The 20,596-nt window shown below is 40.2% G+C and overlaps 1 protein-coding gene across 8 annotated transcripts in view; it reads right to left on the bottom strand.

The window, feature by feature from the left end:
- The window catches only part of TNRC6B (trinucleotide repeat containing adaptor 6B), a 296,001-nt gene that overhangs the window by 235,794 nt on the left and 39,611 nt on the right, over positions 1-20,596 (bottom strand). The window contains exon 1 of one of the 8 annotated variants that reach the window (XM_074390904.1): positions 12,852-16,474. The exons of 4 other annotated variants lie outside the window; for them this stretch is intronic. In XM_074390904.1, the coding sequence (XP_074247005.1) occupies positions 12,852-12,882 (31 nt within the window). In that variant the 5' untranslated portion in view covers positions 12,883-16,474. Of the gene's footprint in view, positions 1-12,851; positions 16,475-20,596 lie in introns of those variants that run through there. 3 more of the 8 variants (XM_074390910.1, XM_074390911.1, XM_074390913.1) reach the window with 3 other exon arrangements.

Below are 20,596 nucleotides of genomic sequence, written 5' to 3' on the forward strand. Positions count from 1 at the left end.
AAACATTTTGCTTCAGAGGTAGTGTAATCGTTTCTAGAAAACAAATCATTTTACAATAAAATTTCCCAATTTTCATTTTTTATTTTATTAAGACAGGGTCTTGCTCTGTCACCCAGGCCAGAGTGCAGTGGCATGATTATAGCTCACTGTAGCCTCCACGTCCTGGACTCAAGTGTTCCTTCTGCCTTAGTCTCCAGGAAAGCTGGGACCATAACAGGTGCACACCACCACTCCCAGCTAATTAAAAAAATTTGTTTTGTAGAGATGGGGTCTCACTCTGTTGACCAGGCTGGTCTAGAACTCCTGGCCTCAGGCAATGCTCTTGCTTTGGCCTCTCAAAGTGCTGGGATTACAGGCATAGGCCATGATGCCTGGTCCCAATTTTCACGTTAAACATTTCCCATTTGGTTATTAACGATTTACATAATGTCAAAACAAATACTTCTGTATGTGAACAGTTACTATTCACATACACTGCAGCAGCACTGCCAGGTATGGTGGCACATAACTGCAGTCCCAGCTACTTAGGAGGCTGAGGCAGGAGAATCACTGGCATGCACCACCACACTCAGCTAATTTTTGTATTTTTAGTAGAGACAGCGTTTCACCACGTTGACCAGGATGATCTTGATCTCCTGACCTCGTGATCTGCTCGCCTCGGCCTCCCAAAGTGCTGGGATTACAGGCATGACCACCATGCCTGGCTGACCCTATCTTCTAAAAGAAAAAAGAAGGCTGGGCACAGTGGTTCACCTGAGGTCAGGAGTTTGAGGCAGCCTGGCCAAAACGGCAAAAGCTGCCTCTACTAAATACACAAAAATTAGCCGAGTGTGGTGGCACATGCCTGTAATCCCAGCTACTCGGGAGACTGAGCAGGATAACTGCTTAAACCCGGGAGGCAGAGGCTGAGTGAGCCAAGATTGCACAACTGCACTCCAGCCTGGCCTACAAAATGAGACTCCACCTCAAAAAGTAATAAATAAATAAATAAATAAATAAAAAAGAATCATTACTCATAATAGTCAAAAAGTGGAACCAACCCAAATGTCTTGTTTGTCCATCAAGTAATGAATAGACAAACTGTGGTAAATCTAAGCAGTTGAAAACTAATCAGCAAAAAAAAGGAACAAGCTACTGATACTTACTACAACATGAATGAACCTCAAAAATATTATGCTCAATGAAAGCAGCCAGATTTGAAAGACTACGTACTGTATGATTCAATTTTTAGGGGCTGCCTGGGGCATGGAGTAGGAAAAGGGACTGACAGCACCCGGGCAAGTGGGACCTCTTTGGGCTGATGGAAATGTTCTAAAACTGGGTTGCAATGATGGTGGTACAACTGTATAGATTTACGTTTTTTGTTTTTGTTTTTTTTTTTTGAGAAGGGGTCTCACATTCTGTCGCCCAGGCTGGAGTGCAGTGGCACAAGCAGAGGTCACTGTAGACTCAAACTCCTGGGTTTAAGCCATTCTCCTACCTCAGCCTCCAGAGTAGCTGAGAATACAGGCACATGTCACTATGACCAGTTAATTTTTTTTATTTTTATTTTTGTAGTGATGGGGTCTTGCTATGTTGCCCAGGCTCTTAACTCCTGGCCTCGAGCAGTCTCCCCATCTCAGCCTCTCAAAGTGCTGAGATTATAGGTGTGAGCCACCAACTGGCCAATTTACTATATTTTAATTGTATAGCTAAACTGGGTGAAATTTACAGTATATAAGTTATACATCAATAAAGGTGTTTTGTTAAAATGCAAATATCTGGCACTCTTTTATAGCTAGCTACGATTCTCACATACTTAAAATCTCATCCACACATGTGAGACCAAATCATGTAAGACTAAGAGAGAAGTCAGCTTAAAAAAAAAAAAAGGCTGGGCATGGTGGCTCACGCCTGTAATCCCAGCACTTTGGGAGGTCTAGGCGGGTGGAGCACGAGGTCAGGTGTTTGAGACCAGTCTGGCCAACATGCTGAACCCCGTCTCTACTAAAAATACAAAAATTAGCTGGGTGTGGTAGCAGCACCTGTAATCCCAGCTACTCAGGAAGCTGAGGCAGGAGAATCACTTGAACCCGGGAGGCGGAGGTTGCAGTCAGCAGAGAGCATACCATTGCACTCCAGCCAGGGTGACAGAGCGAGACTCTGTCTCAAATAAATAAATAAATTTTAATGTTACATATTAAATATCTTAAATACCCAAATTGTTTCCGCTATACTTATCTTTCAATCCAGGGACAACAAATAATGCCCTTGATAAGCAGGCTTTGATTGTCACTTGTTTATTTCATCCCACCTGTACAAACACACACATTGGACTGATCTGCATTTTATAATTGCAAACATGAATGTCTGGCATAATGCCCCCCTCTTTGTTTTTGTCCAACAGCAAGCATAAGAAAAAGGGAAATACAGAAAGCACATTACATAATGAATTTTTAAAAAATGATATTCATATAATAAACAGGATTTCTAAATAGGGTTTAAACTAACCCTTAGAAATTAACAGTTATTTTATACAAATGTACTATAGTACTTCAGATTAATTTCTGCAAGTCCTAAAATGCTATCCAAACTAGTCTGCTGAAATGTAATTGTTAAATTGGATACTGCCTAAAGTAGGTCATTGGCTCGGCCATGGAAGTATTTGGTAATGCAGAGATCTACTTGCAAAGTCATCTATCGTTATGAGATTTGACTTAGACAAAACCGGAGAAGCAACACCGGTCAGGTGTCAATTGTCAGCTGTATTTTATTCAAATAAATCTCATTTTAGATTCATCTCACTGCAGATTCTTGAACTGGGAAATAACAAGATGAAAGCAGTGTTTTCCAAAGAGTGAATCTGGTGTCCATGTTTAGAAAATGCCTCTCTTGCTTCCTGTCCTTTGTCCTGCACATCTACTCAGTCTCCAAAGCCCATTAATCCTTCTTTTGAAATGTCTTTCAGCTTCATTTTGTTCTCTCCACTTCTGTTCTCACCATTGCAGTCCTAATTTGAGTCAGGAGGCTTTAAAGGACAGAAAAACTGGAAAAAGAAGCCCAAAAAGAGACCATTAGAGTCATCGAAAATGGGAGTGAAGAGGACTCAGTTTAGGGCAGTGGTTCTCAAAGTGTGGTCCCCAGACAGCAGCAAAAGCATCTGGAATCCTGATAGAAATGTAAACATTCTGACCTTATCCCAGAACTAGTGAGCCAGAAACTCTGGGGGCGGTGCCAGCAATGTGCTATTAACAAGCCCTCTGGGTGATTCCGATATAGGTTAAAGTTTGAAAATTAGTGATTCAAAGAAGCAGAGGAGAAAGGAATGGGCCCAGATGAGGGGAGAACTTGGGTACCTGCTGAGAATTTCTTCTACAATGTCCAACCTCCAATCTCCAACCCACCCTATCAAAAAATCCATCTCTAGGTGTTACTGACTTTTGATATCACAACCCTCTACAGTGCTTAGGTTCAATCTTCCTTCCCCCGAGTCCCCATCCAATACAATACAGTCATCCCTCAGTATCTTTAGGGGATTTGTTCTGGACCCTTGGTGTATGCCAAAATCCATGGATGCTCAATTCCCTGAAACAAAATGGTGTGGAGATTGGGCACAGTGGCTCAAGCCTAAAACCCCAGTGTTTAGGGAGGCCAATTCAGGAGAATTGCCTGAGGCTAGGATTTTAAGACCAGCCTGGTGAGACCCATAGTGAGATCCCATCTCTATGAATTTTTTTTTTTTTTAATTAGCCTGACATGATGGTGTGCACCTGCAGTCCTAGCTACTGAGGTGGCTGGGGCAGGGGTATCACTTGAGCCCTGGAGTTCAAGGCTGCAGTGAGCTATGATTGCATCACTGCACTCCAATCTGGGCAACGGAGACTCTGTCTCTAAAAAACAGGCTAGGCGCAGTGGTCACGCCTGTAATCCCAGCACTTTAAGAGGCCAAGGCAGGGGGATCACTTTCAGGCCAGAATTTTGAGACCAACCTAGGTAAGTAACATGGTAAGACCCTGTCTCTACTAAAAATACAACAAAATTAGCTGGATGTGGTGGCACAGGCCTGTAATCGCTGCTACTGGGGAGGCTGAGGCATAAAAATTATTGTGGATGATGAATTCCTTATTTATAACAAAATATTGTATATATACAAGGATCTGGAAGGTAGAGATTGCAGTGAGCTGAGATGGTACTACTGCACTCCAGCTTGGGCAACAGAGTGAGACCCTGTCGCCAAAAATAAATAAATAAATAAATAAATAAAGACGTATTTGCGTATAACTTATGCAAATAACTAATGCCCCCTCATTAGGTATACATTTTCCTGTATTCTTTAAATATAATCTCTAGGATACATGTAATATCTAATACAATGTAAATGTTATGCAGTTATTACATTATATTGTTTAGGGAATAATGTCGAGGAAAAAAGTCTGTACATGTTCAATATAGATGCAATTATTTTCCTGAATATTTCTGAGCCATGATTGGTTGGATTCATGGACGTAGCCTGTGTATATGGAGGGCCACTGTACTATCTTGTTGATTCTGCTCTTGAGGCTCTAAGTAGTCCAGGAAAAAAGATATCTACCACAATGTAGAAAATTATGATTAAAAGAATGCTTCAAATCAGTGGAGAAAAGATGAATTATTCAGCAAATGATTTTTTAATAATTGGCTGGTCACTGTAGGAACACAGAGCAAGAAGCTATATATTCCTTATTTTATGTTTTCTTACTCCATATACCAAAATAAAATTCCAGATAAACACATCAATTTAAAAACAAAAAGAGATGCGTATGGGTGGCACATGCCTTAAATCCTAGCACTTTGAGAGGCCAAGGCAGGAGGATCACTTTAGCCCACGAGTTTGAAACTGCAGTGAGCTATGATCGTACCACTGCACTCCAGTATGGGTGACAGAGTGAAACTGTCTCTAAAAAAAATAAACTCATATTTATTTAAAGAAATATGACAGTAGCAGACTAAACCATGGGTAAAAATATTTTTATAATCTTGAATTGAGAAAGACCACCCTAAAAGTATGATAAACATACCCCAAAGGCATAAGAAATTACTAATACACTTTACTAAATAAAAATCTAAAAATTTTATAATTTGATCACCCAGTAAATTGGCAAAGATTAAAGTTTGATAATGCAAAGGTCTGTAGACTGAGGCACTATCATATACTGATGGTGGGACGTAGATTGCCTTTCTGCAGCACAACATGACATCTGCCAAAACCTGAAACACACATCTCTTTGATATAGCAATTCCCTTTTTAATAATTCCCCTTTTAAGAGTGAATTTTACACATACACACCCCTCTCAGAAGTATACAAATGTATTTATTTAAAGCTGTTCAGGCCCAGTGCAATGGCTCACGCCTATAATCCTGGCACTTTGGGAGGCCAAAGTGGATGGATCACCTGAGGTCAGGAGTTTAAGAAGAGCCTGACCAACATGGTGAAACCCAGTCTCTACTACAATTACCCAGATCTGGTGGCAGACGCCTGTAATCCCAGCTACTTGGGAGGTTGAGGCAAGAGAACTGCTTGGACCTGGGAGAGCCAAGGCAACAGTGCAAGACTGTGTTTCAAAAAAAAAAAAAAAAAGAAAAAGAAAAGAAAAGAGAAAAGAAAAAACAGCAGTAAAAGGATGATGTTCACAACAACTTGTTAGATTAAAATAAAAGCTAGCCGAGAGTGGTGGCATGCCCTGTAGTCCCAGCTACATGGGAAGTGGAGGTGGGAGGATCACTTGATCCCAGGATTTTGAGGCTAGTCTGGGCAACATAGCCAGACCCTCTTTTAAATAAATAAGCCACTACAAAACATTATGTATAGCTTAGTCCCCTGTTGGCCAAAAATATATTTTATTTATATATATATAAAATACATTATATACTATCTGTGTGTATATATAGTGTATACAATGTATAATATAGTATATATATGATACATCTGAAAGTCTGGAAAAAAGTCTGGCAAGACATCCAACAGCCTTTAAAAATAGGTACCTTTGGCTCATGCCTGTAAATTCAGCACTTTGGGAGACCCGGATCATTTGAGACCAAGAGTTCAAGACCAATCTGGGCAATATAGCAAGACACAATCTCCACAAAAATATTTTTTAAAAATTGGCCGGGTGTGGTGGCACACACCTGTAGTCCTAGTTACTTGGGAGGCTGAGGCAGGAGGACTGGTTAAGCCCAGGAGTTGGAGACTGAAGTGAGCCATGATCACACCACTGTACTCTAGCCTGGGAAACAAGAGAAAGACCCTGTCTTCCTGTCTTTGGAAAAACAAAAACAGAAACAAAAACAAAAAACAAAAAAAACAAAACAAACAAAACAAACAGGCCAGGTGCAGTGGCTCATGCATGCAATCCCAGCACTTTGGGAGGCTGAGGCCGGCGGATCACCTGAGGTCAGGAGTTTGAGACCAGCCTAGCCAACATGATGAAACCCCATCTCTACTAAAAATACAAAAATGAGCCAGGAGTGGTGGCAGGTGCCTATAGTCCCAGCTACTGAAGCAAGAGAATTGCCTGAACCCGGGAAGTGGAGGTTGCAGTAAGCAACCTTGTCGCCACTGCACTCCAGCCTGGGTGACAGAGCGAGACTCTGTCTCAAAAAAAAAAAAAAAAAAAAAAAAAAAAGATACACCTGAGGAATAGGATGCGAGATTTTCTATTTTCTACTTCATAAACATCAAGTTTTTTACAAAGAGCGTAATTTGCTCTTACAATAAAAAATAAAATAAATCTAATCATGCCACACCTTTGTTCAAAAAGTTCAAAAGCCTTCCAGCCCACATACAATAGTCTAAACTCCCCAGTGAGATGTAAGGATGGTCCAGCTATGTGACCTGACACCCCACCCATCACCAGGGTGAACTCCCCTGATGGGGCAGGTTAGGAAGGGGTCTCTGTTCTCCCTCCTCCACTCTATCTTTTCTGAAGTCTGGTGCCACATGGTCCTTAATGGTCAACTCTGATAACCTTCTGTGCCATTTGCAAAGCTTTTGTCACAATGAAGCACACTGCTACTACATTCCAACTTGTTCTTTTCAGAACAATGTTGACAAAGCTGTTCAAATAAATTAATAAATTTCTTCTCTGCTTTCATGGAAGAATAAAATCACATGCCAGTATACAGGCGGATCAACAAAACCTGTACTCTGGAAAACGAAAATTTAAGACTATGCTTTTTGGCTAATAAATATTAACACTTTTTAGGCCGGGTGCGGTGGCTCAAGCCTGTAATCCCAGGACTTTGGGAGGCCGAGGCGGGTGGATCATGAGGTCAAGAGATTGAGACCATCCTGGTCAACATGGTGAAACCCCATCTCTACTAAAAAAAAAAATACAAAAAATTAGCTGGGCATGGTGGCACGTGCCTGTAATCCCAGCTACTCAGGAGGCTGAGGCAGGAGAATTGCCTGAACCCAGGAGGCGGAGGTTGCGGTGAGCTGAGATCGCGCCATTGCACTCCAGCCTGGGTAACAAGAGCGAAACTCCGTCTCAAAAAAAATAAAAATAAAAATAAATAAATAAATATAAATACATATTAACACTTTTTAATAGCCATTTGTTGGCATATATCTGGCAGAGTATATAACACATGAATATAAAAATTCCAGTTGTTTCAGAGCAGGAGAAGACCGGGGACTTTTCTCATAAGCGGAGCCAGATTTGTGATCTCTATGGCTGGAGTATAACAGAGGGTGCACATTGAGTAGTTGGGCAACTTCTTGATGAAGCCCCACTATCCATCTCGCAAGCCCAGACTGATGTTACTGTCAAGGTACAGAGATATCACACCACCTGTATGCCAGTACAAGTTTGAGCCAGGACTCAATAAATAAAAACATCATATCTCTGCAGGAAATGTAGATGCTTCTAAAAGAGGTAATGCTATGTTGGAATAGCAGACTGTCTCCTCTGATTATCCATAACAACCATGGTTTCTCAGCATTCACTGGGTATTACCTGTGCTTTATTCTAAGCTGTTCCTTATGGCCAATAATTGTCCTCACAGACTTCCTAAGAATTGACCATTGGAAGAGTTCCCTGTGGCTAAAGATCTGGAATCTGAAGTCTCAGAAGATTTTGGCCACGATCCTGACACTGAGTGGTTGACCATTTACCATAAGCACCAATGTGTTCAATACAACAAACTGGGCTTTTTGAAGTTGGTGTCATAGTCATGTTTATATGTTTCTAAGACAATCAACTCAGTAAGATACAAGGATTTGGGGTTGGGGATAGGAGGGGAGCAGACAAGCTGTACTGTATGGGAGGCCTAGGCTAAAGTCACCAGCTGTTAGCTGGTGATGACATGGATGAGCCACTTTGTCAATCACATCTGCCTTAAGCATGAGGGTTACAGGTTGTGGTATTTGTAAATTTTTTTTTGATATCCATCTCCCCTATCAAATAGGGTACCTTACTCACTTTTGTACTCACAGTGCCTGGCACAGAACAGGTACTCAGTGAATGTTGGCTGTCTTAATGAAGCATAGGTATCAGGAAATACGTATCATATAATAAAGGGGCAAGTGGGCAAAACTGATAGTTGCCTTCTAGATGGCATCAAGTGGCAAACTCGGTTACTTAAAAGATAATGTTAAGCTGTGGGCTCAGTAACAATGCAGGTCAGATAACTTAGGGGTGCTTCATGGTCACAAACCATGGTTATATTGTAATCACAGCAACTGTGGCAATATCGTTATTTGTTTTGCAAATGTCTGGAATCCAGATTTGGCTAGGGCTAAATTTAGGCTCAATTAGAAAGCGACATTTCCCAACTTTTCTTATGAAGAGACATGGCTACGTATCACAGCTCTGGTCAATCATTAGATGAGGCACATCTTCTGTATTTCAGTTGGGAGGGCTGGTGGTCTGAAAGGGAAGCAGAGAAATGACCTTGCCACCATCAAGGATGGATCAAAGGAATTTGAGACATTAACAACTCTGGGAGTGACTACTTATTTCCCAGTTTTCTGGTGTGTAGGAAAAATAAATACTTGGTTAAAGCAAAGTTGGATATTCCCTTACACAGAGCTTAATTTATTCCAACTGATGAAAGCACATAGAGATAGAAGAGTTACGAGGCTGCTGTAATATCTAAAGAACAACAACAAAAAAATGTATCCTAATCACTAAATGGGTAGTCATCTTCTTTGTGGTGATATAATTGTAAAGATTTCCAGAGTGTACGATATCATGAAACAACAGCACTCTCGCTAACAGCTTCAATAATGATTTCAGATGATCTAACCAAATCAAAATGTTTGGAAAGAGTGTTGATGCTTACATGCTCTGAGACATACTGCAGTATCATCAGCAATAAGACCAACTAAAACAGAGCAACATCGAGGCTCATATGAAATTAGCAAAAAGATCTCTCAACTACATCCAAATGGTAATCAAAACCAAGTGGAAAAGAAAAACGGAAGATATTTCAAAAAGCACCTGCAGAAGAATGCTACCATTCCAGCTGCATATTAAACTTCTGTTTATCAAACATGCTCAACATTCAGCATCTGGCCTTTCCACAAGCTAGTGCTTCCCAATGAAATGCTAAAGAGCACTTATTGTTTAAGTAACAGCCACTGGGAAGTCTAAAGCCACCTCAAGGGCAGTCCAGTTGTGGCTCATATTCACTTCTGAAGAAATGAAAGTGAAACAGCTATTTTAACCTTCAATGATTTATATACAAAACTCTCCAGCCATGGGTACTACACGTTTAAAATCTCAGCTTCAGAACACTTTCATCAACTTCTTCTTCAAATTGTTTTTGTTATTTTAAAAATATTTCATATACAGTATTTTCTCCTAGACTTGAGTATCTATCAAAATACTGTATTTCATCAATTTTGAGACTCATGGTTTTTTTTCATGCTTTTTTTTTTCTTCACAAGTTAACATTTGTGAAATCCAGACAGGTTTTACAACTAATGACATCTTACATCTTACAGTTAATTGGCAGCATCCTTTCTTTCTTAATGGAGCATAAAATATGTCTTATGATTGATGGCCTCTTAAATTCAACAATGTTAGCAATCCCTAACATTTACTAGATGCATACTGTGTACAAGTCACAATGCTTTACATACAAATCATCTGCTTATCTTTTTTTTTTTTTTAAGAGATGGATGTTGCCCAGGCTAGAGTGCAGTGGCTATTCACAGGTGCAATCCCACTACTCATCAGCATGGGAGTTTTGACCTGCTCCCTTTCTGACCTGGGCCAGTTCACCCCTCCTTAGGCAACCTGGTGGTTCCCCGCTCCCGGGAGGTCACCATATTGATGCCAAACTTCGTGTGGACACCCAATCAGCATAGTGCACTACAGATCAGAACCCCTGGACTCAAGCAGTCCTCCCGCCTCAGCCTCCTGAGTAGCTGGGACTATAGGCACGTGCCACTGCACCCGGCATCTCATCTGCTTATCAAAGCATTCCATAAGGTAAGTACTACTGTCATCCCATTAAATTTTTTTTTTTTACTCAAGCATTTATCATTTCTTTGTGTTAGGAATATCGAATTCTATTCTTCCAGTTATTTTAAAATATACAATACATTATCATTAACTATAGTCATTCTATTGTGCTACCAAATACTAGATCTCATTCATTTTATCTCACTGTACTTTTGTACCCAAACCATTCCCACTTGTCATCCTATTTGATAGAGAAGGAAACAGAGAAGTTAAATAACAGCCACTAGCAGTACAGCTCACACCATTTGACTCCAAAGTTTAAGCTTGTAACTGTGTCCTAACCGAAAGCTCAAAAATACTCTTCTGCTTTCCTCCATTCATAGTAAAAATAGTCTTTATTTCCTTAAACATATTAAATATACTTATTTCATCTTCAGTTTCCAATAATCACAATATTGTAGATTTTTCAAATCTGATTTTTTTTTTTTTTCAGAGAGAGTCTCACTCTGTCACCCAGGCTGGAGTGCAGTGGTGAATCTCAGCTCACAGCAACCTCTGCCACCCAGGTTCTAATGATCCTCCCACCTCAGCCTCCCAAGGAGCTGGGATTACAGGAACACACCACCATGCCCAGCTAATGTTTGTATTTTTAGTGGAGATGAGGTTTTGCCATGTTCGCCAGGCTGGTCTTGAACTCTTGACCTCAAGGAATCAACCTGCCTTGGCCTCCCAAAGTATGGGAATTACAAGCATGAGCCACCATGCCTGGCCTCAAATCTGATTATTTTTGTTATTTCTGCTGACTCACTCACTGTAGCTCAGTTGTTTGAATGTTTTGTGGCTTTTCATTTTGGGCTTCTGTTCTGAATAATTTTATTGTGAGACATATTTGAGTCCTAAGTAGGGTATTTTCTTTTCCTGAGAAGATTTATGTTGCTCTGGCAGCTTCCTGGAGGCATATTAGCCCATGAACAATTTAAATTTCATACTGCACAGAGTATGAATTCAAGTTCCACACTCATACGTGGGCCAGTTTGTGGTTATGAATTCTCAAGGAAAGTTTCTTTTTACGTTTCATTAAAAAAATGTTAGACACAGAAGTAGTCAATAATATAATGAACCTTCACGTGGTCATTGTAAGCTTAAATAGTTAACTCCAGGCCAACACTGTTTCATCTGTATCCCTTATTTGTATCCTGCCTCTGCATTAGTTTTAAAGCAAGGACATTTCATTGATAAATACATTGGTAAATACCAATGGCTAATATTTTTTAAAAACTCTTAAAAATTCATAATGCCATTACACTTAAAAACATTAGTAACAATCCCAATACCATCAAGTAATCAGCCAGTATCCAAATTTCCAACTGTCTCAATTTATTTGTTGAAGAGACCAGGTTGCTTGTTGAAGAAACCAGAGCTTCACGCAGTCTGGATTTTTCTGACTGGACCCCATAATGGTCCTAATATGCTGCTCTGTCCTCTGTAATTCTTATACATTAGTACATAGCTCTAGAAGCCAGATCTGTTTGTATAAGAAAGGGAACGTACACATGGTTAATGTAGTGTTAGCAAATGGTATCCAATAGTTTAAGCATCATTAGGAACTCATGACTTTTTGAGTTAATATTTTTATTGGTATTCAGATTGTCTCATCATTGGCTGAAGGGAGTCTTCTCATGCATTTTCTTTGGTTCTTTTGATGTGTTCCTGGTCACAGTCCTTTATGACTTCCTTGTTATGTGGTATAACCAGAAGTTCTAGGTTTGCCTTGTACAGTTTCTGCTCTAGACCTCTATCAGTGATTTCTCTAAATAACCCTGCTTCTTGTTAGTGAGAATTGGTATTCCAAGACCACAATTTGGGCATTAGGGTTAAACACTGCTACTGGGTCAATGTTTATAGGATTTTTCAAATGAATGGGTTAGGAGGTGTTTTGTCTTACTAAGATAAAATACATCAATAATTCATACTACAACTTGTAAATCAAAATTATGTTAATTGAGAGAATGAGAAGATAAGTCAAAGACTGGGAGAAAATACAAAGACATATCTGATAAAGGACTGTTATCTAAAATATACAAAGAATTCTTAAAACTCAATAATAAAAAATGAACAACTTAATTAAAAATGGTCAAAAGACCTGAACAGACACTTCACTGAAGAATATATACAGATGGCAAATAAGGATATGAAAAGATACTCAACATCATATGTCATTAGGGAATTACAAATTAAAAAAACAATGCGATACCACTACACACCTATTAGGTGCCCAAAATGCAGAAGACTGACAACATCTAATGCTGGCAATGATGTGGAGCAACAGGAATGCTCATTCATTGCTGGTGGGAATGTAAAACGGTATGGACACTTTGTAAGACAAGTTTGGTAGTTTCTCACAAAACTAAACTTACTCTTACCATTCAATCCAGCAATTGTGCTCCTTGACATCTGTTCAAATGAAGAGAAAATTTACGTCCACACAAAAATCCACACGTGGTGTTTATAGCAGCTTTATTGGTAATTATCAAAACCTGGAAGCAAGTAAGATGGCCTTCAGCAGGTGAATGGATAAACTGGAGTACATCCAGGCAACAGAATATTATTCATGCTAAAATGAAATGAGCTATCAAGCCATGAGAAGATGTGAAAAAAAACTAAAATACATAGTACCAAGCGAAAGAAGCCAATATGAAAAGGCTGTGTGATTTCAACTACATGACCTTTGGAAATGAAAAATCTATAGAGACAGTAAAAAGCAGTGGCTGCCAGAAGGCAGGAAGATGGAGAGATGAATAGGTGGAGCAGAGAAGATATAGAACACTGAAACTACTCTGCATGATTCTGTGATGGATATATGCCATCACACATTTGTCCAAACCTACAGAATGAACACCACCAAGAGTGAACCTTCATGTAAATGATGAACTTTGAGTAATAATGGTGTATCAACATAAGTTCATCAATTAAACAAATCTTTCTGGTGTGAGATGTGACACTGGGGGAGGCTGGCAGGGACAGAGAACAGGCAAATATGAGAACTCTAAATTTTCTGCTCTATTTTACTGTGACCTTAAAACTGCCATTAAAGAAAAAAGTCTTAGGTGAGGTGCAGTGGCTCAAGCCTGCAATCCCAACAATTTAGGAGGCCAAGGCAGCACAAAGACCACTGGGTCTCTAGTTAGAAGGCCTGGTGTCCAGTTACTGCTTCACCACTTAGTACCTGGCCTTGACTACCTAATTTTTCAGAGCTTCAGTCCCTTTTCTCTATTAAATGAAAAATAATAAATATCCATCTTATAAGGTCGCTGTGAGGATCAAATGAGACATGAAAGTCTTTTAAAGGTACAACTATGTATGAGTGCACCCTTGGAGTAAAGGTTTCTGAAGATTAGTAAAAAAATAATTCCATTTATCAAAAGTCTCTTTCACTCTTTAGTACAAGGTAAGCAGGAATCATTTTTAAAAGATTTCTTTTTTAAGAAAAATTTATTTTTTATTTTTATTTTTATTTTTCCCACTTACTGGTATTCAATAAAAGATTTATTAACAAAGGACCCTGAGAAATAGGAGAGAAAAGCTGAACTCAGAGTTCCCAGCATCTCCCAGGAGGACCAAGAGGTCCTGGAAAGTATTGTCTGGTCCTTAGTCTGGGTCATCAACAGTTAAGTGGCTGTACAACTGTGGCTCTAACGTATTCAGAGGCCAACAGCAGCCTCTGTGATCAGGACCCTGCCTACATCTCCAGCTCCTCTCTGAATTCCCTGCCTCCCTCTCAGTCTCCAGCCTCACCAGCATTCTCAGGTCCTCCAAGGCTTCAAGCTCTTTCCTCCCTCAAGACCTTCACAAATAGCTAGTCTCTGTGCCTGAAGGCTCTGGATCCAGTGATCACTTGGCCAATGCCTACTTTTCCTTCAAATCTTTTTTTTTTTTTTTTTTGAGATGGAGTTTCGCTCTCGTTACCCGGGCTGGAGTGCAATGGCGTGATCTCGGCTCACCGCAACCTCCGCCTCCTGGGCTCAGGCAATTCTCCTGCCTCAGCCTCCTAAGTAGCTGGAATTACAGGCACGCACCACCACGCCCAGCTAGTTTTTTGTATTTTTAGTAGAGATGGGGTTTCACCATGTTGACCAGGATGGTCTCGATCTCTCAACCTCGTGATCCACCTGCCTCGGCCTCCCAAAGTGCTGGGATTACAGGCTTGAGCCACCGCGCCCGCCTCCTTCAAATCTTTACTTAAATATTACTTTGTCTATGAAAGGCCTTTCTGGCCTCCCAGACTAAGCCAGGCCGCACAGTTAATCACTCTTACAGCTCCCTGTATTTTTCCTAAAATGCACTTATCAGGGTTTGGAATTATATATGTAATTGTTTGTCTTTCTCCCACTAGATAATGGTCAGTTTAGCATGTGTGTTTCTTATTTCCTTATTCTCAGTTCCTAGTGCCAAGCCTGGTATTACTCTCGTGCTTAGTATTTGTTGAATGAGTAACAGAATTAATGAAAAGCTTAACATACCATGTATAAAACTGCTGAATTAGATCCTGAACACTGGGAAACGGGGAAAGATCAAGTTGTTACATGTTGAAAAAAATTTCTACATTCCAGAGTCTTCCCATAAGGAGGTAACATTCCATTCCCCTCTAACGTGATTCGTAATTTAAATACACAATCATTCTAATGATATATTTCCATCTCTTATCTGTAATGAGTTTTTATCATCAAAATATCCAGAAACACATTACTTAAACCAGTCACAAAACTAAGCTTTTCACTAGTGATGCAGTATAATCTGAGGATATATGATAAAGCAAAATTTTCCAAACAAAACATCAGGCCCTTGTAAAAATGCCAGGAAGAAGACTTGTGTCTATGACAGGGGAGCCTACAGGACGAGGGACCTGGAGATAAAAAGACTTAAGAAATACATTGGCCGGGCACCGTGGCTCATATGCCTGTAAACCCAGCACTTTGGGAAGCTGAGGCAGGCAGATCACAAGGTCCGGAGATGGAAACCATCCTGGCTAACATGGCAAAACCTGGTCTCTACTAAAAATACAAAAAATTAGCTAGGTATGGTGGCACACGCCTGTAATCCTAGCTACTCAGGAAGGTGAGGCAACACGGGAGGCGGAGGCTGCAGTGAGCCAAGATCGCACCACTGCACTCCAGCCTGGGCAACAGAGCGAGACTCCATCTCCAGAAAAAGAAAGAAAGAAAGAAAGAAAGAAAGAAAGAAAGAAAGAAATATATCAAACAAATGCTATAATGATAACCTTTAAACACTGCCTGGTTTTTACATAACTGGAAACATGAAAAGCTTATTAGCATTTCTTTTCACTGGACATGATGAATAAAGTATGGCAGAGAGAGGACACACAATTTTAAAGGAGAGTTAAGGCTTCATTTTTTCTATATAAAGGCTTTGTTTTTCTTCTTCTCTAACAACAAATGAAAACACTCCATATTTCACAGGTTAATAAAAAATTGAATTTCTATCCATTCAAATTCAAGGTGAAAGAAGACTTTCCTTTGAACTCTATAGATATTCTGATAAGCCTCTATTTAAAAATTTGTCATGCATGCTCAAGCATCCAAAACATGCCTCTATATATCCCCTCCGACTGAAAAGGATGAGAGCTCCCTGAAGAAATGACTGAGGGCTGGGACAGAAGATGCACAAGATGCACCTAAACATATCATCATACCAAAAAGCAAGGACACAATAAAAAGCCTTCGGAAACCACCTTGAAGGGGCTCCTCCCAGTAGTCAAAGATGGGATCATTTTAGCATCAATAAAAAATAATCATTGCAATAGATTCACATCTATGAAATATGATGAAATCTGTGAGTTCATAATGAAATATACATACTTTAAGACCTTACTGCCGGGCGCGGTGGCTCAAGCCTGTAATCCCAGCACTTTGGGAGGCCGAGGCGGGTGGATCACGAGGTCGAGAGGTCGAGAGGTTGAGACCATCCTGGTCAACATGGTGAAACCCCGTCTCTACTAAAAATACAAAAAATTAGCTGGGCATGGTGGCACGTGCCTGTAATCCCAGCTACTCAGGAGGCTGAGGCAGGAGAATTGCCTGAACCCAGGAGGCGGAGGTTGCGGTGAGCCAAGATCGCGCCATTGCACTCCAGCCTGGGTAACAAGAGCGAAACTCCGTCTCAAAAAAAAAAAAAAAAAAAAAAAAAAAAAAAAAAGACCTTACTGTGTCTCTCTTGGAGGATACTAGGGAATTAATTCTTATGAAAACCGGTAAATAGAAAGAATCAAGCATTTAATCTGCCTTTCCTAAATGGAATATACCCCAGATTAACCACAGAGTTAAGCGACTATTTCTGGCCAAGCATGGTGGCTCATGCCCATAATCCCAGCACTCTGGGAGGCTGAGGAAGGAGAACTGCTTGAACCCAGGAGCTCGAGAGTAGCCTGGGCAACATGGCAAGACCCTGTCTCTACAAAAAATTTAAAAATTAACCAAGTGTGGTGGTGTGCACCTGCGGTACCAGCTGCTAGAGGGGCTGAGGTGGGAGGATCACTTGAGCCCAGGAGGTTTACTCTGCCATAAGCCATGTTTGTACTACTGCACTACAGACTAGACAGCACAATGAGACCTTGTCCCAACCACAACAACAACAATAGTTTGTCTAGCTAATAAATGAAGACAAATGACAGAATTAGAATATCACCATTTTGTAAACCCTAATAAATTAACATATCTCTGCACTGTTCCTCAATCGCTGTTAACATCATAATAAGATTAGACGAAACAACTGGTTATTATATGCCTCTTGATGGAAGTAACCACCACCTCCTATAAAATATTCTTGCAAAAAAAAACACACACACACAAAAAACCCTGAATTATATGAAGCCTCCTCTGGATATAATTGCAAGTTTACATAAAATTCAAGGTAAAGGAACACTCTCCCTTGCACTCTGAACAGATACAATTAGCAAAATCCAGAATGTAAAAAACTATAGGACAGACAACCAAGTTTACTTTTAAGATAAATTGAAGGAAAGAAGAGTAAGTGAAGTCTACAGATAAAGAAATCTGTGAGTTCATAATGCCTTACTGGTTAGGAAATATTAACCAGATTCTGTGTTGGTCTCTTTTTGGATCCTAATTCAAATAAGCCAAATTTAACAACTAATATTTTTAAAGACTCTGAATTTCTTGTAATATTAAGGAATTATTATATTTTTAGATATAATTATGTAAGATTTTTTTTTTAAATTCCTTGCCTTTTAGAGAGACAAACCAGGATATTTATGAATGAAATATGTATGTTTTAGAGGCTGCAATCATCTGAAGGTTCGTCTGGGGTTGGAAGATCTTCTTCCAAAACAAAGCACTCACATGGTAGCTGCTAGCTGGAGTTCCTCTCCATGTGAGCCTTTCCACAGGCTGCTTAAACGTCCTCACAACACAGCAATCTTGCTTCCCTCAGAGCAAGTGCTCTATGAGAGGAAGGCAGAAGTTACAATGACCCAACAAGAGAAATTACAAACCATCATTGCCACAGTATTCCAATGGTCAGCCCTATTCAGCAGGAGAGAGGACTACACAAAGGCATGAATACCAGGAGGCAAGGACCACTGGGCCATCTCGCAGACTAGCTACCACACCATTGCACACAGAATTAACATACACGCACCAAACTTCTGAGCATGACTTTCAAAACCCTTCATCATCTGACTCCTACCACACTCTAACCTCATTTCATCCCACCCTTTCTCAGCCTAATAAGCTCCAGCCTTCCCAGCCTCCTTTCTTTTCCTGAAAGGTGAGGGATTTGTACCTAACTTTAGAGCCTTTATATTAGAGCTGCTCCCTCAGACTGGATTAATTCTCTCCACTGGTCATTTTATCATCCAGATCTCAGCATAAATATCACCACCTCAGAGAGGCCACCAAGTCTAAAAGGCCATCTATCCTCTTTCCGTCCCAGAACTCAATTTTATTTCTTTGCAGAACACTAACCACCATCTGACATTTGAGCACATCTGGCTCAGTGTTAAACTCTCTGGCACAATTAGTCACTATGTTTAACATACCTTTAACATTCAAATGCATAACCTAGGCCAAAACCCGGGCCTTGCAATAGTGGAAACTGCTCAGCTCCAAGGACCTTTTCCTTCATTCTGCCTCACCCCACACTCTTCCATAGTCACATCAAACTGAGCTCACCTTGTGTCATCAAATTCAATTCATGCTGTGATTATTTTAGCTCACTGGCTCAAGCGTCCCATGCAAACTTTTTTCTTTTTTTTTTTTTTTGAGACGGAGTCTCGCTCTGTCACCAGGCTAGAGTGCCCTGGCGAGATTTCGGCTCACTGAAAACTCTGCCTCCCAGGTTCAAGTGATTCTCCTGCTTCAGCCTCCAGAGTAGCCAGGACTACAGGCGTATACCACCACATCCAGCTAATTTTTGTATTTTTAGTAGAGACAGGGTTTCACCATGTTGGCCAGGATGGTCTCGATCTCTTGACCTCATGATCCACCCACCTCGGCCTCCCAAAGTGCTGGGATTACAGGTGTGAGCCACCGTGCCTGGCCCCCATGCAAACTTTTTAACTTCCATGAGTCCTTCTATCTCTTGACCCCATTTTCCCTCTCCTGACTTAAATTTTTTCTTTAGCTTAAATTACATAGTTAATCATTATAATCAATCACTTGCAAGAACTTTCAATTCATTTCCAAGGTCTCCTTCTTTCAAATTCCACAATCCCAGAACTCAAGCAATTGCCTTCTCCATGCCAAGAACCCTGATCAAAAAGCATTCAACTTGGCAGGTTTACCGTAAATTAAAGGTTAGGCAAATGGGCACTCAATTTAAATTGGCAGTCTAACTAGATCTCTTTAGCAGGCTGGCTTTCCTATTCTCCTCTCTCCAAGAAGGCTATTTCTTATTTTCCCCTCCTCCCCACCTCTTCCCTGCCTTTTAAGCTAATGTCATTGATTCTTCATTGAGAATAAAAATTCCATAATACAATGATCTGCTATCTCATGACCAGTTGTATAAACCTACCTGAATATGCATCAATTTTCCCTTCTTTCTCCTATTTCAACAGAAGTAGCCCTTCTCCTTTATAAGAATGCTTACGCTCCTGATCTCTTACTCCCCTTTCTCTTACTCATAAACTCCAGTCTTGCAATTCTTCCCTCTTTTGCCTCCAACCACCTTCACTCACTGTTTCCTGGATCATTCCCACGGGCATACATGCTCTAGTACGTTCCCTCTTAAAAAGACTAACAAAAATTATTCTTTGGCTCTGTATCACTCTTCAACTACTACTCCATTTTTCTGCTCCCTTCACAGCCAGATTTCGTCAGAGTTAAAAATCTACTCTCTTTCTCGCACTTTCTCACTTCCTATGCAAGCTCTGTTAAAACCATTCTGACATGACTTTTGCCTCTATCACCAGCAATATCCATGCTGCCAATCAAATGAATAGTTCATGCTCTCATCTGACCCTTTCAACAGCACTAAATTTAGTTAATTATTTCCTCATTTTTGAAATGATCTCTTCTTTTGATTTCATTCAACCAACAATTACTGAACACTCTCCTGGCCAGGCATTGTTCTAGGGACTGGCTTGGGGTACAGTGGCTTCTACGGTACTTCACTCTCCTGGCTTTCCTTCTATGTCTTTGACTCCTCTTCTCTCTTTCACCCTCCTTTGATTCTACCCTTAAATGCTAATAGTAATTTAGAACTTAACATCAAACCCTCTTTCCTTTACTTTCTCCTTGAATGATATTCCCCATTCTCATGGTTTTTATTATTGTCCTTTTAATGAAAACCTTCACATTTATATCTGCAGTTGGGAACTTTCCTTGGAACCCCAGTTCTCCCGTTGTATTCAATTACTTACTTTGATATTCCCACTTGGGTGCCTCAAAGCACTTCAGACTTACTATAATCAAACTTTAACTCTTGACTTTCCCCCAAAACATTCCATCTACTTGAGTAAATCTCAGTAAATAACACAATATACAGCTTTCAAGCCAGAATTCTGGACTTCTATCCCTTCCTCCACTCCTACTTCTAATCCACCAGCAAGTCCCACAGAGTCTATCTCTAAAATACATCTCAAATGTTTTCACTGTTTATTTCTCTATTATCATCTCTTCCCTAAGCTACGGCA

Source organism: Saimiri boliviensis, chromosome 21 (genome assembly GCF_048565385.1).
Source record: "Saimiri boliviensis isolate mSaiBol1 chromosome 21, mSaiBol1.pri, whole genome shotgun sequence".
NCBI lineage: Eukaryota > Metazoa > Chordata > Mammalia > Primates > Cebidae > Saimiri > Saimiri boliviensis.